Source organism: Solanum pennellii, chromosome 5 (genome assembly GCF_001406875.1).
Source record: "Solanum pennellii chromosome 5, SPENNV200".
Lineage (NCBI taxonomy): Eukaryota > Viridiplantae > Streptophyta > Magnoliopsida > Solanales > Solanaceae > Solanum > Solanum pennellii.
Window position 1 is genome coordinate 70,038,927 of NC_028641.1, and position 25,893 is coordinate 70,064,819.

Genomic DNA, 25,893 nt, shown 5'->3' on the forward strand with positions numbered 1-25,893 from the left:
CCCCCAATACTCATCCCATGTTAACCCGTGGCAAAGCCGTTTTAATTAAACCCAAAACCTTTCAGGCTACCATACTACCAAATACACCCCTTCCCGATAGTGAACCAACAACCTACTCTGTTGCCTCAAAAAATGCTTATTGGCGTCATGCTATGGATGACGAGTTTAAGGCTTTGACTGATCAGAAAACTTGGGTTCTTGTACCTAAGCCCCATGGGCGGCACCCAGTGGGCTGTAAATGGGTGTACAAAATTAAACACAATGCGGATGGCAGTATTTCCAGGTACAAGGCTCGTTTGGTTGCTAAAGGCTACAATCAGGAGTATGGGCTTGATTACTCCGAGACATTCAGTCCTGTTATTCGGCAGGAAACCATTCGCCTAGTACTGTCACTCGCCGTGCGCAACAATTGGCTCATCAATCAGTTGGATGTTTCCAATGCTTTTCTTCATGGCATGCTTGATGAAACTATCTACATGACGCAACCACCGGGCTATGTTGATCCCCGCTTCCCTCAACATGTTTGCAAACTCAAGAAGTCTCTGTATGGGCTCAAGCAAGCCCACCGTGCTTGGTACACACGTCTGAAAACGTTCCTCCAGGGACTCGGCTTCACGTGTTGCGTACACGACACGAGTCTGTTTACTCGACATTCAGCACACGGTACAGTCATTCTTCTTGTCTATGTAGATGATATCATTATTACAGGCTCTACTGCAGCTCTCATTCAGGATGTCACTCGAGCTATGCATACTACCTTCAAAATGAAGGACCTTGGCCCGTTACATTATTTTCTGGGAATGGAGGTTTCTCGGACAGGCAGCGGCTTGTTTCTTCATCAGTCAAAATATGCTCGAGATCTGTTGCAGAAAGCTGGACTGGAAAAATGCACCAGTCAACCAACACCGATGGCAGTCTCTTCGTCTACGAATGGAGCCGACACCCCCTTTGCCGATATCACCCACTTCCGCAGCCTCATTGGGGCTCTACAGTATCTGGCCATTACCCGTCCTGACATCCAGTTTGCTGTCAACCGAGTTGCTCAGCGCATGCATCAACCAAGTGAACATGATTACCATTGTCTAAAACGCATTCTCAGGTACATTTTTGGCACTCTTGGTCGTGGTTTACTCATTCGACCCGGGGACTTGGAGCTTCGGGGTTTCTCAGATTCAGATTGGGCGAATGATAAAAATGACAGAAAATCTACATCGGGGTTTCTCGTTTTTTTGGGGCCGAACCTGATCTCCTGGTGTACAAAAAAACAACCCAAGGTCTCTCGGTCCTCGACTGAAGCTGAATACCGCGCCCTTGCTCTTCTTGCTGCTGAGACCATGTGGGTCACATATATTCTTCGCGAACTCCGCGCCACTCACACTGTTCCTGCTCTCTATTGTGACAACAAATCAACCATCTGTGTGGCCAAGAATTCCGTCCTACACACCAGAATGAAGCATGTTGATACCGATTGTCTCTTTGTTCGCGATGAAGTTCAGGCCGGCACCATGACTGTGCAGTATGTACCCACTGAAGAACAACCGGCTGATATTCTCACCAAGCCTCTCCCGAGCCGACAGCACGATTACCTCAGTTCCAAGCTTCCGTTCGCTTCCGCTCAGCTCAGCTTGAGGGGGGATAATAACAGATAGTATTAAATAAATAGTATAAAATAATATTAGTATTTACTGTGTACTAATCCTAGTCTTATTAGGATTAGTACTCCTTAATCCTAGTCCTATTAGGATTAGTACTCCTTCCTATATCTCCTATATATATCTCCCATGTATTCCCTTAACACTTTAATACAATCAATATTCCTTCACGAAGAACCAAATGACGCATAAATGGAAGATTAAAGCAGGAAAATCATTATTCCCTTAAGACGACCATCGAAGAAGACATGTTGAAACATATACGAGATGCTGGAACACCAAAGGAAGCTTGGGACACGCTAGCTGCACTTTTTTCAAAGAAAAACGACACACGACTAACTCTTCTAGAAAGTGAGTTATTATCGATAGCTCAAAATGATATGAGCATCGCACAATACTTCCACAAAGTGAAGTCGATATGTCGTGAAATTTCAGAATTGGAACCAATAGCTCTAATCGGGGAAACCAGGATGAAAAGAATAATCATTCATGGTTTCAGATATGAGTACAGAAACTTTGTCACTGCAGTACAAGGATGGCAAATTCAACCATCACTTGTGGAGTTTGAGAATATGTTTGCTGGCCAAGAAGCCATAGCTAAGCAAATGGGCGGAGTTTCACAAAAAGGTGAGGAGGAAGCACTGTATATCAACAAAAGCAGAGGGAACTCCAAGAAGTATAATGTAGCTTGGACGAAAAGAAGTGATGTTAAGGAAAAAAATCATCAAGGAGAGGGGAATTACAGTCCGGGGGGAGCTTCAAAGAACTATTGGGGCAAAAACAAGAGGTTTGAAGGGAAGTGTCATCACTGCGGAAAGAAGGGCCATAAAGCCAAGGTTTGTTGGTTCAATAAAAAGGTTGTTGAGAGCAAAGCTGCAGCCACTTCTAGTCCAAAGGAAAAGAGTGAAGATGATTGGGATGCTGAAGCATTTTTTGCTGTAGAACAAGAGGAGTTAGCTCTTACAGTAACAACCTCTAAACAAATTGATTATGAGAATGATTGGATTGTTGACTCAGGGTTCTCAAACCATATGACTGGCGACAAGGAGAAGTTGCAAAATCTAACCAAGTATAAGGGAAGTCGTGAGGTGGTGACAACCAATGATACAAAATTCTCGATAGCTCATATCGGTAAGGCTGTAGTGTCACCTAATAGTAGTGCTAATCTGATGTTGCTTCAAAATGTTTATCATGTCCCAGGTATGGAGAAAAATCTCCTTTCAGTAGCACAACTAACATCTATGGATCATTTTATTCTGTTGGTCCACAAGATGTAAGAATATATCATGATCTTGAGATTAAAAAAGAGCCAGTAATGAAGGGACAAAGATTGAATTCTGTCTAAGTAATGTCGGCAGAAACCGCATATATAGACAAAACAAGGAAGAATGAAATTGCAGACTTATGACATATGCGGTTGAGCCACATTAGCTACTCTAAACTAAGTGTCATGATGGAAAATTCAATGTTGAAGGGTCTTCCAAAACTCTCACTAAGGACAAATGTTATATGTGCGGGTTGCCAGTATGGCAAAACACATCAGTTGTCGTATGAGGAGTCAAAATATAAGGCCAAGGAACCATTAGAGTTAATTCACTCTGATGTATATGGATCTGTCAAGCAACTCTCTGTTGATGGGATGAAATATATGTTGACCTTCACTGATGATTTTTCCAGGTATGTATGGATTTATTTTCTGAAGGAAAAGTCTGATACATTTTCAAAATTCAAAGAATTAAAAAAAGTTGGTGAAGCAGAAGTTGACAAGAATTTTTTTTTTGTGCGAACTGACAATGGTGGGGAATACACCTCATATGAATTCTCTAAATTCCTTCCAAAGTATCAAATATGTCGTCAGCTCACATATCCAAATACGCCACAACAAAATGGTGTGGCAGAACGAAAAAATAGACACCTAGCAGATATCTGTCGGAGCTTTCTTCACGCAAAAAATATTCTGGGACAATTTTAGACGAAAGCTATGAAAACTGCAGATTTTGTGATCAATAGAATTCCCCAACAAAGGGTAAGATTTCTTTTACCTTTTGAGAAGTTGTGGAATATGAAACCATCAGTTAGCTATTTTCGTGTTTTCGGATGTGTATGCTATGTATTTATACTTATCCATTTACATAGCAAGATGGATAAAAAGGTTGTTAGGTGTATCTTTGTAGGGTATGACAGTCAATGAAAAGGGTAGCGTTGTTGTGACCCAAGCACAGAAAATGTTACACTTCTCGGAATGTGATATTTGATGAAGCTTCTTCAGGGTGGTCTTCAAATAAGGAAATTCTGCCAGATTCAAATGTTCTCAAAGATGTATTGGACTCGTCCTATATCCAGTTGAGTCTAGATGAAGCTGAAGATGAAGCTAACGAAAATATTGCTGAAGAAGGCTTGGCTCAAAATCCTTGGCAAACTGGTGTGTATCAACAACAAAGTGAAGCAGATGAGCTAAGTGGAGGAAACACACCCTAGTCTATTAGAAGGTCATCGAGGATCAGAAAGCTTAATCCAAAGTATTTGCCAATGCTGCCATAGTAGAAGAAGAAGATGAAAAAACTAGAGAATTTTGAGGAAGCATTCCAAAATCCGAAGTGGATTAAGGCTATGAAGGAGGAGATTGATGCGCTAGAACTGAATCAAACTTGGGAGCTCGTGGTAAAGCCAAGTGATGTCAAACCTATTTCTTGCAAATGGATTTACAATATAAAGCGACACGCAAATGGGTTAATTGAAAGGCACAAAGCTCGTCTTGTAGCCCGAGGCTTTTCTCAGCAATATGGACTAGATTATCATGAAACATTTAGTCCAGTGGCTAAGCTTACTACAGTCCGGATCATACTTGCACTTACTGCCAATAATAATTGAAACCTACAACAGATGGATGTAAAGAATGCCTTTATGCACGGAGAGTTGGATTGGGAGATCTACATATGTCAAACAATAGGCTTTCAGAATCAAGCTCATCCCGAGTATGTATGTAAGCTTCGAAAAACGCTATATGGGTTAAAGCAAGCACCAAGGGCATGGTATGGTAAGATTTCTGAATTTCTTACTCATAGTTGTTATTCTGTAGCACTGGCAGATTTCAGCTTGTTTGTGAAAGTTGTTGGAAAGAAACTAGCTATGATACCCGACGTTCAACAACTGGCTATGTAATTAAGCTTTGAGTTGCAGCGATTTATTGGTGCAGCAAAAGGCAACCAACTGTGTCGCTGTCAACAACAGAAGCAGAGTAAAGGGCAGCAGCAGTTGCAGCTCAAGAAAGTACGTGGCTTATGCAATTGATGAAGGATTTACACCAACCAGTTGGCTACTCAGTTACAAGACATTTCAAAGCACACCCGCTAATAACAACACATATTATTTCAAGACTTTCAGACAACAGCTTAAATCCAAGCATTTGGTATACATTGTTTCAACTATTCAAAAATGTTATCGTATTCATATCGATTTCTTCAAAATACATTATTTTAAAGAATTTGACATATACTTGTCGACATTTTCAAAGAGTCCTTGTATATAATATTTATGTATCACTTGATGTGGTAATTCTCAATATCTTTGGTTACATTGAGGAGTAATTCCATGAATGTGTGTGGATCTAGCACATTAGCATTTTTCTTTTCATATTCTATGATTAAAGTAACTAAATTATTTTCACCCTTTGTCTCAAAATGAACAGTGATGTAAAATGATTTGTAATACTCCAATATATCTCCTTCAATTATCTTTTTTTTAATTAGCTTCTTTTCTTCATCTATTTCTTCCACTTTCTCCTTTGCCACCACTTCTTTCCCATCTGTAAAACAAATTAAATATAGTAAATATTTCATACTATTAAGTTCACTTTTAAATGATCGAGTGAGTTGGTTTGAATTTAAAGATTAAAAATGGATTGAGTCAATAAATAATAAATAATACAGATCATATTATTATATTATTCTTTGACTTTATTACATTTTTGTTTTAAAAAATGTGTTAGATGATAAATAATATTTAATATCAAAGGTAAATAATCTCTTGATTTTCTAAATTGGACAAGTTTTATTAGACATCTATTTTTAGTATATTTCACAACGATTATTAGATAGAGGGAGTATTTGTTAATTACGCCTTGAATTTTTTCTCTTATATATTTTACGAAAATCATAATCTCTATTAAGTTAAGAGATTTGTTGTCCTTATAGATTTGGGAAAAGGAATATATTTTTTCCTTATAGGAATAATGGAAAGAACATTTTCCTTGTAGGATTTGGACTACTTATTTGTACGCTCATTCTTTTATAGTGGAAGACTCTGTTTTTGCTTGAATGATTAGATCTAGATGAATCTTGTTAAATCCTTGTGTTATTTTTCTTCTCTATTTTTTTTATTTGTAATTATGAGCTAATTAATTCACGATATTTCTGACACAAAATTGATATCATATATATATTGAAGAATGTATGAACCAAACATTTTGTGATAAATATTGAAATCAAATAAAATAAAAGTTTACCATGGATGAAGTTCCAAAAGATAACAGAGTCAACTGTGCCACATTCACCTTCATGAACATCCACATTTTGTATGTTATTAGGGGACATGGTGGAGATATGGTGTGGCCTGTGCCTATATACTTCATAAAAAATATCTCCATCACACTTAATTTCTATCTCAGAGACTAACTTTCCATGGAGGCTCATTTTTCTTCTATGATATGATATATAGTTAGGCAATGCCAATATTTCTAACCTCTAGATTATAATACATTTTTTTACTTTATCTGCCTATACATAATTAGGCGTGTCTATGTATATACACATAATATTTTGTTCATGAGCATTTTTTTAAGATTGTCATACATTTAGTAAATACCAAAAGTGCTTTTAAGTCAAAGTCATAAGTTTGGTCATCTTTAATTTTATGATGATCATAATATCTCATAAATTATGTCTCGCATTGTTAAAGAACTTAAGTCACACTAGGGGTAAGTTCATTTTTTAAGAGGTTGAGGGTTCAAGTCCCTCCTTCGGCTCCTGGCTTGGTCGTTTTGGGGTAACAGGTGGAGACCACATTGGAGATAGGGGCAAAAATACATAATCAACTCATAAAAGATAAAAACTAAAAACTGATTCTTTTAAAGATAAATCTATGCAATTAAATGAAAAGAAAACCGTTTACATATTTTATATTGGATCCTTAAGTAAAGATCAATAAATCAACAGAATTATGTTCATATTTTGGTCTATAAGCAGGGACTGAGCCACCTGAATTGGACATCCTTCGTCGAAAACTTATATAATATATACACGTATAGTTTTAATTTATATTGATACATACAGTATTTTCGACACCCTGAAATAACAAAGTAACCTGTGGTGGAGATGGCTATAACTGTTGCAAATTATTTTGTCATTCTTAAAGTTTGTAAGTAAATAAACTTGAGTAAGTTTACAAGTTTGGTGGTAAATAGTGTTATGATTGTAACAAATAAACATAAGTAAGTTTACTATAAATGATCAGTAGCTTGGTGGTAAATAGTGTTATGTTTGACTTGAGTGACCAGAGTTCGAAACTCACCTCTAATAAGTATTTTCTTTTAATTAAAATAGACCAATTTATCCAAATTAAATCACAATATTATTAGGGGCCGATTATCTCATAAGAATAACTATGCAATGATTATATTTGCTTATATATGTTGAGATTATATTTGCTTATATCACAATATTATTAGTAATTATTATATTAGCTTATATATGTTGCGATTATATTTGCTTATATCACAATATTATTAGTAATGATTATATTAGCTTATATATGTTGCGAATGTTATTAAATAATATTAGTAATGCATCAATTATTTTTTTCTCATATAGCCAACCAAGCACTATACTATCTCTTGGACAAAATTTTATGTTAGGGATCAATTATAGACATGTTTTGTAATAGAATTGGAGAGGGGACCTTGTCCATGGCAGTGCTAATACTACATATCCCTATCACTACTAATTTTTGTGCTGAAGCAATAGCCATAGAAGATGGATTGCCTATTGTGTGAGATATTATCTAATGCTTTGACTATATAAAATCATTCATTAATTAATTGGAAAAAAGTTTGAAAAATATTTCAATTTTAGAGGAAATTATTTTACGATATCAAACTTTATGGGCTTTTTACCCATACACTATTTAATAGTGTATTTTAAAGGTATATATGTGCGCACATGGATATATTACTATTTATAATTATGTAATATTTATGATGTCTACGTGGACACATATATACCTTTTAAATACATTATTAAATAGTGCTGGGGAAAAAAAGATCATTTCCAAAGTTTAGTATATTACAACAATTTTGATCAAAATTCGAATATATTTCAGACAATTTCCTCTTAATTAGTTATAAGTGCGTATCTCTACCCTCTTATAGCTAAGTAAAAATGTCAATATGTCTAGACTCTAGACTATAAATTTCATATTTTCTTTGTCTATACATAATTAGGTGTGTGCATTGTACTTACACACAATTATTACCCAATAAGCTACTTTTATATTAAGAAAACGTATTAGGTAAAGTTTCTAAGTGGTTCAAACTCGTTCATAAGCATATATAAGCTTATCATATAGTTGACAAATACTAAAAGTGCTTATAATTCGAAATCAACCATATAGGTATTAGAAGGAGCTTTTTGTTATGAATCTATATGAAGTTAGAAAACGAATACAGTAGAGAAAAGAGAGATTTCTTATTCATCTTGAAGTATATTCAGGATTCATTGATCTTTCAATGATCTCATTTACAATGAAGGAAAACCAGGGAAAACCTTACTTGGTCCCCAAGTAGGATTCCTAACCATATCCTACAAGGGCTCCATATAATTAGACATTCACTATAACACAAATTGTTTATAACACTCCCCCTTGAATGTCGGTAGATTATGTGCATCGTTAAAACCTTACTAGATAAAACCAGTGGGAAAAAAATCTAGTGAAGGAAAAAGAGTACACATATCTAATAATACGCATTATGAATGCCTCATTAAATACCTTACAAGGAAAATCCAGTGGGACTAAACCTTGTGAAGGAAAAAGATTACATCGCGTATTAACTCCCCCTAATGACAACATCAATTCAGAGACTAGAATCTTTGTTTTCCAAGTTTGAGCATCATCTTCTTGAAAGTTGTAGTTGGTAGAGAATTGGTGGATAAATCAATTGTAGTATTACTTGAACAAACATGTTGCATGTTGATATCACTATTCTTGGGAGCTCATGAGTGTAGAAAAATCTTGATGAAATATGCTTTCTTCTATCTGCTTTTATGAATCTTTCCTTCAAGATCAAAGATTTCTGCAAGTTCCTTACTTCTACTTCTTTAAGCAAATAATATATTGCCTTTTGACAACTCTTCAAGAGTTTTAATTCTAGTCGTCAACTTGCATAATAATACTTGTATATGCTCTATGCATTTTGAATCAATTTAATCCTTATGAGGACGATAAATAAGTTTTCCGAAAACTTGTATATGCTTTAGATTTTGTACTCATCGCATATTTTCATCTCAATTTTGTTAAGTGACAACGTTCAACGTTAGATGTATGACATCTTCCAGTGCCTAGATTGCAAGTTAAATAATCTTTACACTTACCAAGATGCACCATTCCACTTTTCACTTGATTATTATTTCTACACCAACATGCTTTAATAGTCGTAGAATTTGTATCATAATAATCTTTTACAACATTGCGTGATATTGTATCAAAGATACCGTCAACGATATATTATTTTGCATTGATTCACAATACGACATAATTTATTGAGATCTCATCACTTCATTATTTTTAGGTAGCTACCCCTCTCATGAGGTTTTATAAAGTGTTATGTCGTAAGATCTCCAAGAGCACATTGTATCCTTATTATGATCATTTTGATTCTTTGATCCTCCCTCTTTTTCAAGGATTATTTTATTTAGAATTGATTAGTCTATCATGCTTCATGCATGTCATAGACTCTATTGGACATTCAATAGGAGTATTTACAACTTTTGTGTTGCTTCTAATCTCCCCCTTATGTTAGACAAACTAACATATATCTCAATCTTTTGGAGAATCTATCTTTGTGCATCATAGTATATCCATTAATCATATATTGCAAATCAAAATTATCAGATGAAAACTATTTGATCCCTGACCATAAACCAATTAACATAAAAATTGATCATAACTTATTGGTTTGATTCATATAATTACGTTTGTATGTAATATCATATTTCAGATCAACACACGAAACTTTATTTTCATAAGTAATGATTCACTATGTGTGACATTTAATGTCACATAATCTTATATATTTATCAATATTATCTAGGTGAATTATCTTGATTTTTCATATTCTGAAAGTTGTGCTTTTAGCTCAATTATCTTGCACAATTTGCGAATGTCAAACTGCAAGTTGACAACAAACGCACATGTGATTATCTTATTGATGCATCTTTTTATCATATCACATGATAGATAATTGGGCCCATATTCACCTTTTATACTTTTCAGAATTTAGGGATTTAGTCCCAACTTTAGTTGATCCAATCAATTTTATCACGAGAACAAGCAACGTAAAGAATTCTTGACGAATCTTCTAGTTTTTCAATGTATGTCCATTACTCAGTATGCACATCTTTGGGATGACCAAATTATTCATGCCAACTAATAAAATTAGTAGTACTCGTAAACTCCAAGTTTACTACGCCATGTGTCTTTTGCTTTAGTAAATTTCTGATTTATTATTATATGAGTAAATTTTAATTTTATCATCAATATGGTGCATTGAGACTCAAACCCAACGTCTTATGCCATAAATCAATGAGGGACTTGAATCAAACATCTTTCATCACAAAGCATCAAGACTTCTGATGTCTTACCCTCTTGATGCGATTGGACATAAATCCATCGTCTTATTCTTTTGGTGCGATAAAACTTAAATCTATCGTCTTACCCATAATGAGGTTCAACCTCAAGCCTTCAAAATAATTGTAATTTTATCACTTTTGATGATCATTAATATGATCGTACACTATAATTACACACAAAGTTGAGATTATTGATTTATTATAATCAACATTAGTAGTAAATAAATAGAGCTTAATAGATGACATACGTCATATAAAGGTTGAAAAACATACTTTTCACTAAATTGTGCTTATTTAATTATTAAAATAAATTAAAGAATTTTTTTCCCAGTCGATTAAATTAAAGATATAAGAACCTTATTGCATAACTTATGCAAGATCTCTTTTGCACTTTTTCCGTCTTCTTCATCATTCTTTAGGAATAGAACAATTGTGCTGATAACGTGTTATGAAACTATATGAAGTTAGAAGACGAATAAAGTAGGGAAAAGAGAAAGATTTCTTATTCATCTTGAAGTATATTCAGGATTCATTAATCTTTCAATGATCTTATTTACAATGAAGGAAAATACTTTATTTATAGGAAAAACTTTACTTGGTCCCCAAGTAGGATTCCTAACCATATCCTACAAGGACTCCACATAATTAGACATTCACTATAACACAAATTATTTATAACACATTTATATATTTTTATTTATCAATATCCACTCCCTTTATTTTCTCTACATATATATTAGATATTTCAAAGCAAACTCATTAACCACACCACATAATATTATTTCAAGTACGTATATGTATGTATTTATGTATCACTTGATGTGGTAACTCTCAATATCTTTAGTGATATTGATACACAATTCCATGAAAGTGTGTGGATCAGGAACATGCACATTCTTCTTTTCATATTCCAAAATCCAAGTAACTAAGTTGTTTTCATCCTTTGTCTCAACATGAATAGTGAGGTAAAATGATTCATAATACTCTAACATATCTCCTTCAATCATCTTTTTTTTAACCAACTTCTTTTCTTCATCTATTTCTTCAATAACTTCCTTTGCCACCATCTCTTTCCCATCTACACAAACAAATATGTATAGTAAAAAACATCCATACTACTAATTTCGTTTATTAATGATTGAGTGAGTTGGATTGAATTTGGACAAATTAAAATCGATATGAATTAATATAATACGGATTTACGTACCATGTGTGAATTTCCAGAACCTAACAGAGCCAATAGTACCCAAATCACCTTCATGAATATCCACATTTTGTATCTTATTAGGGCATATGTTGCACATATAATGTCGTTTGTACCTAATTATTTCATGGAACACATCTCCATCACATTTGATATTTATCTCAGAAACCAACTTACCTTCAAGACTCATTTTTTCTATGATATATGACTAAGTTATAATAACAAATATGTGGTTCATCATTACATGAATAGTTCTGCCCTTTTATAGTTAGGCAATGTCAATATGTCTAGACTTTAGACTATAAATTTCATTTTTTTCTTCATATACATAATTAGGTGTGTCCATGTAATTAACTACACACAATTATTACAGAATGAGAGTCTTTGGTTATATCTAGTACCCAATATGCTACTTTTATATTAAGTAGGTTAAGTTTCGAAGTGGTTCAAACTAGTTCAGAAGCATATTTTTAAAGCTTAAATATATAGTTGGCCAACACTTATAACTCAAGTGCTTATAATCCGATATCAACCATAAGTTGGTCATTTTTATTTATGATTTTACATATTATAAGCACTTTTAATTTGACGAATCGCTTTACAATTTTACCTTTTCTATCTTTGTACTCCCAAAAATGTTCTTTTCAAAACATGGCATGATACGCACAGGACGCTATGCAGGACACAAAAATTTCCATATAGGGTGCTATGTAGGACGAATATGTCAATTTGTTCAATTTTATATAAGTTTAAGTGTTTAATTGTGCACATCAAAAGTTAAGGGTCAGAGTTGCCAACTGATGCTAAGTTAAGAGTCATGTTTATGTATTACGCCTAAATTAAAATTAGAATGTTACTGGTTAGAAGATGACCTAACAAACAATTTTTCCTACCAATTATCACAACCAAAACTTAGTTCTCAATTCCTATTTTCAACATACACATATCTATATAAACTTGTCAAAAGTGAAACTTAAAAGGACAATCAATCTTCAACGATGTCATACAACCAGAATCAATCTTTTTTCTTGTTATTACATGTCACTTTGTCAATAACTATTCCCGAGCTTCCTAAGCCTTAATTGCTTCAACTCCCTGAAATCCCAACTTTACCAAATCCTAAAATGCCTTGAGGGTGCATGATGCATATATATGAAATGCTCTTTGGTTCATTTAAAGCATTCTGGATATGTTACACTTTATTATTGTGTCATATGGTCAAGAGTTTTTTTTATTGCGCTAGAAAATTTCATTTTGGATATATTATATTTGTCATGATATTCTATCATCAATTACAAAAAATTGTTATGTAATTGTTCTGTAATCAGTTAACTTTTGTATTTGTGAAAAACTCATTGTTAAATAGATAATTATGAATTCAATTATTGTTTACGTTAATTTGAAACTCATAAATATTAAATCCTGAATGCGCCTCAACAAAAATTGGTTGAAGTGGTATGTTGGTGGCTTACCATGAATGAAGTACCAACAAATACTAGTATTTGGGAATTGATTTATTTACCAAAAATATTTGCTAAATAGTGACAAATTATTTGGACAAACACTACTTGACAAATGGAAAGTGCTAAACGGCCAGAAAATTTGGTCAGAATTTGACTAGAAAATTTTAAACACTATAAGATTTTTTTTCTATTTTAAAATAAACTAATCTTTTTTCCATTTATTAGTGAAAACGTGTTAAAGTTAAAACGTAATTAATTTTTTATAAAAAATATAAAATAACATAGAAAAAATATCATTCTGGCCAAACTTTAGCCATATTTTCTGGCAAAAATATTTTGGCCAACTTTTTCAAATTTTACTTGGGAAATCTATGACCAAAAGGGTCCATAATTAGGTGTGTGCATGTAATTCTACACACAATTATTACAGAAAAAGACTCTTGGTTATAGATAGTACCCAAATAAGCTACTTTTTATATTAAGAAGGCATTAGGTTAGGTTTCTAAGTGGTTCAAACTAGTTTATAAGTATATTTTTAAAGCTTATCATATAGTTGGCAAGCACTCAAGTGTTTATAACTAAAGTGCTTATAATCCAAAATCAACCATAAGTTGGTCATTTTTATATTATGATTCTATAGCTAATTATAATTATGTACTTTTAATTTAACCAATCACTTCATAATTTTATCTTTTCTATCTTTTTTCATTATATAATAGGAAAAAAAGCTTATTAAAATTATTTTACCAAACACATTGATTATTTGTTTGTTCTCAATTTTAGCCCCCAACGCGTAACCACTAATTTATAAAAGAAAATGATGCCTACCACTTGCCCCCCCAACCCAACCAAACACTATTCCTATTGTGTGAGATATTATCTAACAAGAAATTGAACTTTTAGTGACGACTAAAGTTGCTATTGAAGGCTATAAAATCGCCACAAAATCATTTTAGTAGCGACCTGAGCGTCGTATGAAGATTTGAACATTTTAATTGGGAGTTATAACACCTATTATATTTTCTGATGTTAATAAATAGATGGAAAAGAATCGACCAGTCATCGATTTTCAGATGAAATCAATCACTTGAAAAGTGATTGGAGAAATTTTTTTTAAAGTTATATAATTTCTTCTCAGTTATTATATCCTGTGAAAATGAATGGACTATATTTGCACTTGTATACGAAAAGAAAACTAAAGATACCCCCAGAATCCCTCACACTCTAAAGTCATTTCATTGGTGTGACCAAAATTAAGTTTACATTAAGTATACCTAGATATCTATTGGATATTTTAAGGGGTAATACGAGTACAAGACATGAACAAAAATTACTAGATTCCAGAAATGGCATAGTAGGGAGCAATCCATTGTTAGGGTAGATCTATATAAAATTATGTGGTAGATGTGACACATGGAAAAAAATGTTTGGCAGATTAAATTATGACTATTATTGTTTGAGAAGATGAACTAACAGACATTTTTCTTAACCAACCAACCACCAACCAAAGTTTTGTTCCTATTTTCATTTTTTCACAACTTATAAATTTGTTCAGACTGAAGCATAAGTCATATGAATTAAAACACTAAAAAAAATCACCTTAAACAATGGCTTTATCACCACATTAATCCATCTTTTTTCTTGTTATTACTATCACTTTGTCTTTAGCAAGTAACTGTAAAATTCAAGCAGACGCACGACATTTTCTTGAAATAACTCTGTCTGAGCTTTCTAAGCCTAAATTGCCACATCTTTCTGAATTCCCTGAAATTCCAAAGCCGGAATTGCCACAACTCCCAAAGCTGGAGTTTTCAACATTTCCAAAGCCTAAATTTCCAATGTTGTCAAAACTTGAGATTCCTTCCATTCCTAAGCCTGAATTGTCAACTTTGCCAAAATAAAAAATTCCACAAGTGCCTAAAAAGCCTTGAACACATCTTGGATAGTAAGTGCTTAAAGAACTGGCCTTACCGGATTCTCCTTGAAGCGGCTTACACTTCACACTTACATAGGTGATTCTAAATGTGTTATCCCATAGATACACCATTTGATATTCCCTGTATCAAACTTAGAAACCATTAAAAAGTCCTTATGTCTTTATCCTGGTTACTAAACATTGTCTCTTCATGAGAATGGACCATAAAATAATAATTTTTTGACAATGTTGAACCGTCATCAATGACTTTGTTTTATCTCCTTGAACCTAGATCTTGGAATCTCCAGTCTTCTAGGCAGAGTTACGGCCACGATGACTTGTTCTCGGCCATAGTCCCATTCCCGTCGATGATTTCTCAACTCCCTCTCTAGTTAGGCCTTTTGTAAGTGGATCCGACACATTATCTTTTGACTTCACATAGTCAATTGTGATAATTCCACTAGAGAGTAGTTGCCTCACAGAGTTATGTCTTCATCTTATGTGACGAGACTTGCCGTTATACATAGTGCTTCCAGCCCTTCCTAATGCAGCTTGACTATCACAGTGTATGCATATAGGGGCCATTGGTTTGGGCCAAAATGGAATATCTTCTAAGAAATTCCGGAGCCATTCAGCTTCTTCACCTGCCTTGTCTAAAGCAATGAATTCAGACTCCATTGTAGAGCGAGCTATACATATTTGTTTGGATGATTTCCAAGATATTGCTCCTCCACCAATAGAAAAAAGGTATCCATTTGTGGATTTTGTTTCATTGACCCAGTAATCCAGTTTGCATCACTATATCCTTCAAGAACGGCTGGATATTTGTTGTAATGTAAAGCATAGTTTTGAGTGTCATCTAAGTATCCCAAAACTCTCTTCATTGCCAACCAATGACTTTGATTAGGATTACTTGTGTATCGACTCAGTTTACTGATAGCGCAAGCTATGTCTGGTCGTGTATAATTCATGACATACATTAAGCATCCCAATACGCTAGCATAGTCCAATTGAGACTAACTTTCACCTTTATTCTTTTCAAGATGAAGGTTTACATCAATTGGAGTCTTTGCCCTTTTAAAAATTAAAAATTTGAATTTTTCAAGTATCTTTTGAATATAATGAGTTTGAGACAATGCTAGACCGTTAGGAGTTTTAAGAATTTTAATTCCTAATATCACATCAGCAACTCCTAAATCTTTCATATCAAACTTACTAGCGAGCATACGCTTTGTAGATTTTATATTAGCAATGTCTTTGCTCATTATAAGCATGTCATCTACATATAGGCATACAATAACTCCTGATTTGGAGTATCTTTAATGTAAACACATTTATCACATTCATTGATCTTAAATCCATTTGACAACATAGTTTGATCAAACTTTGCATGTCATTGTTTTGGTGCTTGTTTTAGTCCATAAAGTGACTTAATAAGTTTGCACACTTTCTTTTCTTTACTAGGAACTACAAAACCCTCAGGCTGTTCTATGTAAATTTCTTCTTCCAGCTCTACATTTAAGAAGGCTGTTTTTACATCCATTTGATGAAATTCAAGACCGTATACTGCAGCTAGTGCAATTAATATCCGAATTGATGTAATCCTAGTCACTGGCGAGTATGTGTCAAAATAATCAAGACCTTCTTTTTGTCTAAAACCTTTGACAACAAGTCTTGCTTTATATTTGTCAATAGTTCCATCATCTTTCATCTTCCTTTTAAAGATCCATTTTGAACCCAAGGGTTTGTTCCCTAAAGGAAGATCAACCAACTCCCAAGTATGATTGCTTAAGATTGAATCAATTTCACTATTAACAGCCTCCTTTCAAGAGGTTGAGTCGCTAGACAACATTGCTTCCTTGAATGTTTGAGGCTCACTTTCAAGAAGAAATGTTATAAAATCAGATCCAAATGAAGTAGATGTCCTTTGACCATTACTGCGTCTTGGACTTTCTTCATTGGGTTCATTCTCTTTTGGTTCTTCTCTGGGTTGTTTAGACCCCCCACTAAATGACTCAAGTCTATTTTTATACGGATAGATATGTTCAAAAAATTCAGCACTATCTGATTCCATTAGTGTACTATCATGAATATCCGGATGTACGGAATTATGAACAAAAAATCGACATGCCTTAATGTTTGTGGCATATCCAATGAATACACAATCCACAGTCTTAGGCCCTATTTTTACCCTCTTAGGTATAGGAACTTGGACTTTGACTAGACACCCCCACACTTTGAAATATTTCAAGTTGGGTTTTCTACCTTTTCATTTCTCATATGGAATTACATTTGTCTTTGAGTGAGACATTCTGTTAAGTATTTGATTTGTTGTAAGGATAGCTTCCCCCCACAAGTTATGTGGTAAACCTGAACTTATAAGTAATGCATTCATCATTTTTTTTAAAGTTCGATTTTTCCTTTCTGCAATTCCATTAGACTGAGGAGTGTAGGGAGCAGTAGTTTGATGGATTATTCCATTTTCTAAACATATTTCTGCAAATGGAGATTCATATTCTCTACCTCTATCACTTCTGATCATTTTGATCTTTTTATATCTAACTGATTTTCAACTTCAGTTTTATAATGCCTAAATGCATCTATTGCTTCATCCTTACCATTTAACAAATAGACATAACAATATCTAGTGCAATCGTCAATAAAAGTTTTGTTTTTTCCCACCACGTGATGGTGTTGACTTCATGTCACAAATATCAGTGTGAATCAATTCTAAAGGATTTGATTTCCTTTCAACAGATTTATAAGGATGCTTAGCATACTTAGATTCAATGCAAATTTGACATTTTGATTTATTGCACTCAAATTTTGGCAACATATTTAAGTTAATCAGTTTTCGCAAGGTTTTGTTATTAACGTGTCCCTAACGTTCATGCCATAAGCATTTAGACTCAAGCAAGTAAGAAGAAGCAAAATATTTATTCATATCAACTGCAATTACATTGAGTTTGAAAAGGCCATCACTAAGGTAGCCTTTTCCTACATACATATCATTCTTGCTTACTACTACTTTCTCAGAAACAAATACACATTTGAATCCACTCTTGGTCAGAACTGGAATGGAAACTAAATTCTTTCTCAATTCTGGAACATATGAGACCCTATTCAAAATCACCACCTTGCCTGTTGTCATCTTTAATAGGACTTTGTCAGTTCCTTCCACCTTTGCAACAACGGAGTTTGCCATAAACAACTTCTCATCTGTAGGTGCTGGAGTATATGATGAAAATAATTCTTTGTTGGCACAAACATGGCATGAGGCACCAGAATCTATCCACCATTCTCTTGGATTTCCAACCAAGTTACATTCTGAAAGCATTGCACCGAGATCGTCCATTTCTCCTTTAGATTCAGCCAAGTTCGCTTGATCCTTCTTTTTCTTGTCCTTCTTAGGACCCCGACATTCAGTAGCCCTATGACCATGTTTACCACAATTGAAGCAGTTTCCATTGAATCTCTTCTTAGGAGGATTGCTTTTTGTACCAGATGCTTTCTTTCTTTTCTTTGATTTTGTGGGATCTTCTTCAATAAAATTTACTCCACATATTGCTGAATTACCACGTGACCTCTTTTATGCAGCCTTATTATCCTCTTCGATTCTCAAATCTTACTATGAGATCTTCAACAGTCATCTCCTTGCGTTTATGTTTCAAGTAGTTTTTGAAGTCCTTCCACAATGGAGGTAACTTTTCAATAATTGCAGCCACTTGAAAAGCATCATTCACAATCAATCCTACATTAAAGATTATGTGAGTATTAAGAAAAAACTTAATATTTCTAACATAGGCATTAAATAAATTTATACCTTCATCAAGGAGATCATGGATTATGACCTGCAGTTCTTAAACTTGGGTGACGATGGTCTTACTGTCTATCATCTTATAGTCCAGAAATTTTGCCACAATGAATTTCTTCATTTCGGCATAATCTGTTTTGTACTTCTTTTCTAAAGCATCCCAGAGTTCTTTTGAGGTTTTGATATTGATGTACACATTGTACAGATCATCTTGCAGGCCACTCAGATTATAATTTTTACACAAAAAATCTGAGTGTGTCCATGCTTCTGTTACCAAGAATCGTTCATCAGGCGGAGTTTCATCTGACATAACAGGAACATTTTCATTAATGAACTTCTGCAGACTCAACGTAGTGAGATAGAAGAACATCTTCTGCTGCCATCTCTTAAAGTCGACTCCAGAAAACTTTGCAGGTTTCTCAGCCGGCGCTAAGGTAGCATTTGAACGATTATGTGCAGCACTTACTGTTGCAGCACTTACTGTTCCAGCATTTGCTTGACTTGAAATAGTCATTTTTCTTTTTTCTGTCACAAATGGCAGATAATTTAAGTATTTGAAATACTAACAGTAAAGACAAATCTTTACACAGAGTGTTTCTGATTTAACAATAAAATTTTTATGTTTTTTAATCGTTAATCGAATGAATTTTAAAAATTCAAGCAGAGTAGAAACCATAAAGGTTTTAATCTCCAGAAACCTCAAATACAGAAACTTATTAAATTTTTTAAGATTGTTATTCAACCTGTATTATAAGGTTAGCCTAAAAAAGACAAACAGAATAAGATGAAACAGAAAGTAAATAGAATACAAGAAGTAATCCGAGTCCACAGAAACTACTGTGTGTCCTTAAGAAATTTAATCACCTCAATGTATCCGAGGTTATGGATTAATTTTTCCCAAGATAAAATGGATTAATCCTGTTAAAGAAATAGCGGAACCTCAAATTTCTTTAACTTCGGAACAGCAACAAGTCACACAGACTCAGTCGATCAACACTTTGATTTGTTTGAGAGAAAAAATTTATGCAAAGCAGGAAAAAAATTTTTGTTTGAAAAACCGAAAATGGACTTCCTTTTATAGCCATTTTCAGCAAGAAACGTGTCTGTTCAGAGAAATCTGTTCGGACCCGTTTTATCCAGAATGTTGTGTCTTTTGAAAAAAAGAATAACTTTTCGGAAAGATGTGTCTGTTAGGAAAATAACGTCTTTTCGGAAAGTAACGACTTTTCGGAAAGAGTAACAACTTTTCGAAATGTTACCGTTACCCGCAAATTTATAAGAGAATTTATTTGATTTAACAAAACTGATTAAATAAATTTTGTCCAAAAAATTTATTAATCAAATCATTTGCCAAATTCGAAGCCGAAGCCGAGCGACGACGACGGTGGCCTGAGGGGGCATCTTCTTCTTAGCTCTTTAAGAAGTAATGGAAGTGTTTTCCTATATAAGGACAACAATTTCCCTCTCTTTAGCCGATATGGGAGAAATGACTTTTCATTTGCATTTTTCAAATGACTTTTCATTTTTCCTCCAAAATAGTTCCCTCACTTTTCATATTCTCTCTTTTCTTTTCCCATTCATGCTTGCTAAACCCAACAACTTTTACGTCAGCTAATTTTGTAGTTCACTATCACTACCAAAAATAGAAAACTATTGATGGACAAATATATTATTTAGCTAAATAGCAAAACTCATCGCTAATTCTATCTAATATGAATTGTTATAAAAATGTTAGTTACTTGCAATTTAGCGATCACGAGTCATCTAGAAATTTGTATTGTATTCATTTGCATTGAAATCTCTTATCGACTCTAGAGTGTGACATTTCAAATGCAATATAATATCTAATTTAAAATATTTTTTGTAAAAATTTACAGTTGCCACGTCATTAAATTAATACCAAATATAATATTTTGGGTAATCATGACTATGGAAGCTAACTTGGCTAAGTTAAGTGACTCTTAAAAGACAAATAAAGTTGAACAGAATATATATGTAGGGATGTTTATTAAACATACAATTACCTAAAAAAACATAATGTTGATTAATTAGGTAATTATACATGTTAGATTAATTAGGAGGTTATTGTTGAGAAGATGAACTAACATAGTATTTTTTTCATACCAAACCACAACCAAAAACTAATTCTCCAATTTTTACTTTCACTATATAAACTTGTTTGAAGTTAAGTATAATTAATGCATAATCAACAAAAACATAAATTATAAGTCTTGAAGAATTTATCACCTGGCTTTATACAATGGCTTATAAGTATATCCCATTTTTTTTCTTGTTATTATTCGTCACATTATTTTTAACAAGTAGTTATGTGATTCAAGTTGAAGCGCGCAATCTTCTTGAAGTAACTATCACTGAGCTTCCTAAGCCAGAATGGCCACATTTACCTGAAATCCCAACTTTGCCTAAACTTGAATTCCCTGAAATTCCGAAACCTGAGTTGCCTACATTACCAAAGCCCGAATTTCCAGAAATTCCAAAGCCGGAGTTTCCACCATTTCCAAAGGTTGAACTTCCAACTTTACCTAAACTCGAGATTCCTGTCATTCCTAAGCCTGAATTGCCAACTTTGTCAAAGCTGGAAATGCCTCAAGTGCCTAAAAAGCCTTGAGCACGAGGCTTGTTAAAAATGTATTGTGTATTGTGTGATCATATATGTATTTGAAGCTTTCCTTTTGGAAAGATTATTTATGTGATATTTCTGTATAAGAATTGTTTATGTAATTGTTCTGTTTTCAGTTCACTAATGTACTTGTCTTACTAGTGACATTATACACATCTTTATTTGTACTCTAAGACTCGATTTCAGTTTGTTTATCTGGTTTTGATTTGATATGGTATATAAAATTCTTTGTATATGTCTCTAAAGCCTTTAACGATATTGGATTTAATGATGTTTGACTAATGCCAGTAAAATCTTTAACACTCTTTATTAATATGTATATGTTTATTGCTACTAAAAGTTGTTCTTGTTATAATAATTGTGATCTTAACTAAAGATACGAAAAAATATAGCAAAATATATTTTAATCTTGTAATCTTGATTAAAGATGCGAAGAATCTTTACGGATATGTTTTAAGTTCATATATTTGCTTAAACAAACCTGAATTCTCAACACAAACGTTAAAACACTAATATAAGTATTGATAGTTAAATTATAATAACAACACTTAAATTCTTGTATTACAAGGAAAAGTAACTAAAGATAGAGATAAGAATGGAGCTGCGAAGTTTCAAATCTAGAAAAAGATGAGAGGAACATACAGTTTCTTCACTTTCCACATAACTCTTATGTTAACAACTAGCTAGTCATATTTAATCAATTGATAATTGGGTTTGAATTGCAAATAAAATTCTCTAATATTTATTCAACCCAATATTTTCATCTAAATCAGTTTAATCCATAACTTCTAACACATAAGCCCGTACTAAATCGATTTAGTTCACAACGGATACTTTTACTACAACGTGGGTGGCTGTAGTGGACAGAAAATATAGACTATAAATGATCTTTTTGCATAGTACATGTTCTAGTTGTGTTATGGGTGTTCAATAATGGTGTTGATTTCGAGGTCGGATTATTATAATTTAAATTTTGAAGAAAAGTATATATGTTCTCTTTAGATTACCTACATGGGAGACCTTTCTTGTGTGTTGACTTGTAGGAATATATCTACATAAAATATGTGTTACACAAGAAAAGTTTTTGTCATATTAAATTTATGAAGCTATTGTTGAGAAGATGAACTAACACACAATTTTTCCTACCAATCACAACCAAAGCTTGATTCTCCAATTTTTATTTTCCACAACCACACATCTATATAAAAACTTGTTTGAAGTGAAACATAAAGCATATTAGCATAATCAACCAAAACATAAATTACTAGTCTTGAAGCATTTATCACCTTTCGATATAATGGCTAATAATCACTACGACTCATCTTTTTACTTGTTATTATTTGTTACTTTGTTTTTAACAAATAACTACATAAACCAAGCAGACGCGCGTCATCTTCTTGAAGTAATTTTGCCTGAGTTTTCTAAGCCTGAATTGCCACATTTACCTGAATTTCCTGAAATTCCAAAACCCGAGCTACCAACTCTATCAAAGCCTGAATTGCCACATTTACCTGAAATTCCAACTTTGCCTAAGTTCGAATTTCCTGAAATCCCAAAATCCGAGCTACCAACACTACCAAAGCCCGAATTGCCCAAAATCCCAACATTATCAAAGCGTGAACTTCCAAAATTGCCAAAACTTGATATGCATGTCATTCCTAAGCCTGAATCGCCAACTTTGCCAAGGCCAAAAATCCCTCGAGTGCCTAAAAAGCCTTGAGCACGAAGCGTATGAAATCCTATTTGCTTCATTGAAGCAACAATATTGTTAAAATGTTAACACTTAATTATGTTATGTGATCATATGCATGCTTTTTCTTTATTGTGCTAGAATCATTTGCAACTTCCCTTTTGGAAAATTTATATTTATGTGATTGTTCTATATATCATATGTCTATAATTTTTGGTACTTTTTTCTCATTGAAAGCACATTTATAAAGTACATAAAGCGTATTCGACATACAACTTATTGAGAAAAGAAATGCTTATCAACGAATATTATTATATAGGCTTAAGTCATATGCGGCCCCCTTAAGTTGTCTGCATAATTCATTTAAGCACCTCAACTAAGGTTTGTACCTATTAAACACTTTAATTATTCTAAACTGTGTCTATTGAGCACAAAATGCTGACGTGGCTAAATAAGTGTATCTCACAGCCTAGTAGCGCGTGAATATATTCCTAATCTTTTTAAAAATAAACTTTACTCTTTTTTTTTATCCTAATCAGCATTAATTAATACAACTCAAAGTATTTTTTTATTTAAAATAATATTTTTGACCAAAAAGAAAGCAACCCCACCCATCCCCACCCTGTAGGCTGTACCAATTGTCTTCTTCTTCACCCCTGCACTCTGTTTTTTTTCTTTCATTTTTATTTTTCACTCTTCATAAATTGAATTTGTTAAAAGAACTTGCAACAAGAAACAAATGGGACATCAAAACTATAAGAGCAATATTTGTTCTCTTTATTGATTTTGAAATAATTTATCAAAATAATTTATCTACGTAGATTTTTTTTCCATAAAGAATCTTAACAATCACTCCATTAATATATTATACTTCATAATTTATTTCACTATTTGCATTAGACTTGATTTCAAAAAGATTAATCTTTTCAAAGGAATAGAAAATGAGAAGTAATTGATGATGATGAAAAAGAAGATAAGGCAAATGATTAGGTTGACGAACTTGGAGGAGGGGGTGGGGGAGATTTTCTTTTTTTTTCTTTTTGTTGTTGCCGGAGGAATGGAATTTGTTGTTGGAATCAGGATGGCTGGTGAAGGGAAGAAGAAGAAAGGTGGGTTTGTGTGGGAATGGGGGTTTTCTTTTTTCTCCTTTTTGCTAATTAATTTTTAGGATTATTAATGATTGGAGTTTTTATTTTCATTTTTTAAAAAATAATCAAATATTCATTAGATGGGGCCCATGTGCCACATACTGCAATTTTATTGGTTACTTTTTAAAAATAGTGCGCGTGAGTTACACACACAACATTTTAAAAGCTTATTATTATTTTGTATTTAATAGGTACATATTTGTTAATATTAGAGTGTCTAATAGGTAGTAGCCTTAGTTGAGGTGTTTAAGTGAATTATGAGGACAACTTTAGGGGGCCGCAGATGACTTAAGCCTATTATATATTTATCAACGGATATTATTATATGGCTATAATTTAATGTGTCACACAATAGGCATGGTCCAATAAATATTAGGCAAAAGAAATTAAGCAAGTAGATATAAATTGAAGAAGAAGGTTAAAATATAATTAAAATGTTTGCTTATATAAGAGTTAATTAGTTTCTATAGTTTATCTTAATTACAATTCACGATCTACTTTTAGTTATAATTATGCGACTTAGCTTTTTTGTTTTATATAATTCACACGTTTGTATAATATTATTTGTATAGCTATTGTATGTGTAGACATTGAAATTTTGTGGGACTCTACAAGATGCGTTCAATTCGAGGCAACTCAACCTTAAACCCTAGTTTGCCTATATAAAGGGTACTAAATTCTCTTAAAAGGTATCTCAGAAATTCGATAAAGATATCAAGATCTCGAATATTCCGGAAATTGATGGATTATTCATATAGAGAGATCAAATCTAAATCAGGCCCTCAAATCATGGATAAATATTTTAGGAGAGTGGAATCAAGGGATCAACAGAATTGTACCCGCAATCTATCTTGATCAATAAAGTTATGTTTCTTCATATTTTATTTGTATGATTTGTTTATTTTCCATATGTTTAAAATTTGTTGCANTCCTTTGTAAGTGTTGCTGAAATATGTCAATTTATTTATTTATTTATTTATATTCATATTTAAAATTTAATAAACAATTTATAATTTCTAACTATTTGAAATGGTGAGTTATTGATAAATTTTGAAATTAAATAAAGTATAGCATTGTTTAGGTATATTTTATATTTATTTCTGTGTATAACTATAAAAACTTAATTATGTATGAACATGTATTTATTATTGAAATTTTATTGTCATAATAACGAAATTATTATCATCTAGTTTTGAAAAAAAATCCCCTCTGTACTTTGTAAAATTAACTAAAGAATCTTTAATTATGGTAGAACAAGTATAGTGTATGACACCATAACAAATCTTTGTATACCTACGTGTACTTCAAAAATAAGATAAAAGAAAAATTATATAGTTGAGGATGTTTATTTTTTTAAAGTAAAAATATAAGGAATTTCATAGTGTAACATAATAATTACAATCTATCCAGACTAATTTACTATTTACATAGAATCCCTTAAAATGCAGTAGCGTGATGCATTACTA

At 32.9% G+C, this 25,893-nt stretch overlaps 4 protein-coding genes across 4 annotated transcripts; 2 read left to right on the forward strand and 2 right to left on the reverse strand.

Annotated features, from left to right (window-relative positions):
• Window positions 1-5,044: 5,044 nt before the first annotated feature.
• LOC107018987 (kirola-like) lies at window positions 5,045-6,394 on the reverse strand. The gene is made up of 2 exons (XM_015219578.2): window positions 6,157-6,394; window positions 5,045-5,457 (listed from the first exon to the last, which is right to left on the reverse strand). Exons 1-2 carry the CDS (start codon window positions 6,341-6,343, stop codon window positions 5,192-5,194), a joined length of 453 nt encoding a protein of 150 aa, XP_015075064.1. The 5' UTR covers window positions 6,344-6,394; the 3' UTR covers window positions 5,045-5,191.
• A 4,936-nt stretch (window positions 6,395-11,330) lies between these two features.
• LOC107018986 (kirola-like) lies at window positions 11,331-12,017 on the reverse strand. The gene is made up of 2 exons (XM_015219577.2): window positions 11,760-12,017; window positions 11,331-11,630 (listed from the first exon to the last, which is right to left on the reverse strand). The coding sequence occupies exons 1-2, from the start codon at window positions 11,944-11,946 to the stop codon at window positions 11,365-11,367; spliced, it is 453 nt and encodes a 150-aa protein (XP_015075063.1). The 5' UTR covers window positions 11,947-12,017; the 3' UTR covers window positions 11,331-11,364.
• A 9,135-nt stretch (window positions 12,018-21,152) lies between these two features.
• Window positions 21,153-21,822, forward strand: LOC107018989 (protein PELPK1-like). The gene has a single exon (XM_015219580.1). The coding sequence runs from the start codon at window positions 21,209-21,211 to the stop codon at window positions 21,575-21,577; it is 369 nt and encodes a 122-aa protein (XP_015075066.1). The 5' UTR covers window positions 21,153-21,208; the 3' UTR covers window positions 21,578-21,822.
• A 1,012-nt stretch (window positions 21,823-22,834) lies between these two features.
• Window positions 22,835-23,498, forward strand: LOC107018988 (protein PELPK1-like). Its single transcript, XM_015219579.2, has one exon. The coding sequence runs from the start codon at window positions 22,887-22,889 to the stop codon at window positions 23,307-23,309; it is 423 nt and encodes a 140-aa protein (XP_015075065.1). The 5' UTR covers window positions 22,835-22,886; the 3' UTR covers window positions 23,310-23,498.
• Window positions 23,499-25,893: the final 2,395 nt, after the last annotated feature.

Coding starts and splice junctions, on each gene's coding strand:
- LOC107018989 (XM_015219580.1), top strand. CDS start 21,209: ATGGCTTATAAGTATATCCCATTTTTTTTCTTGTTATTATTCGTCACA.
- LOC107018988 (XM_015219579.2), top strand. CDS start 22,887: ATGGCTAATAATCACTACGACTCATCTTTTTACTTGTTATTATTTGTT.
- LOC107018987 (XM_015219578.2), bottom strand. CDS start 6,343: ATGAGCCTCCATGGAAAGTTAGTCTCTGAGATAGAAATTAAGTGTGAT. Junction 5,458..6,156: donor CTTTTGGAACTTCATCCATG/GTAAACTTTTAT, acceptor TTTGTTTTACAG/ATGGGAAAGAAGTGGTGGCA.
- LOC107018986 (XM_015219577.2), bottom strand. CDS start 11,946: ATGAGTCTTGAAGGTAAGTTGGTTTCTGAGATAAATATCAAATGTGAT. Junction 11,631..11,759: donor GTTCTGGAAATTCACACATG/GTACGTAAATCC, acceptor TTGTTTGTGTAG/ATGGGAAAGAGATGGTGGCA.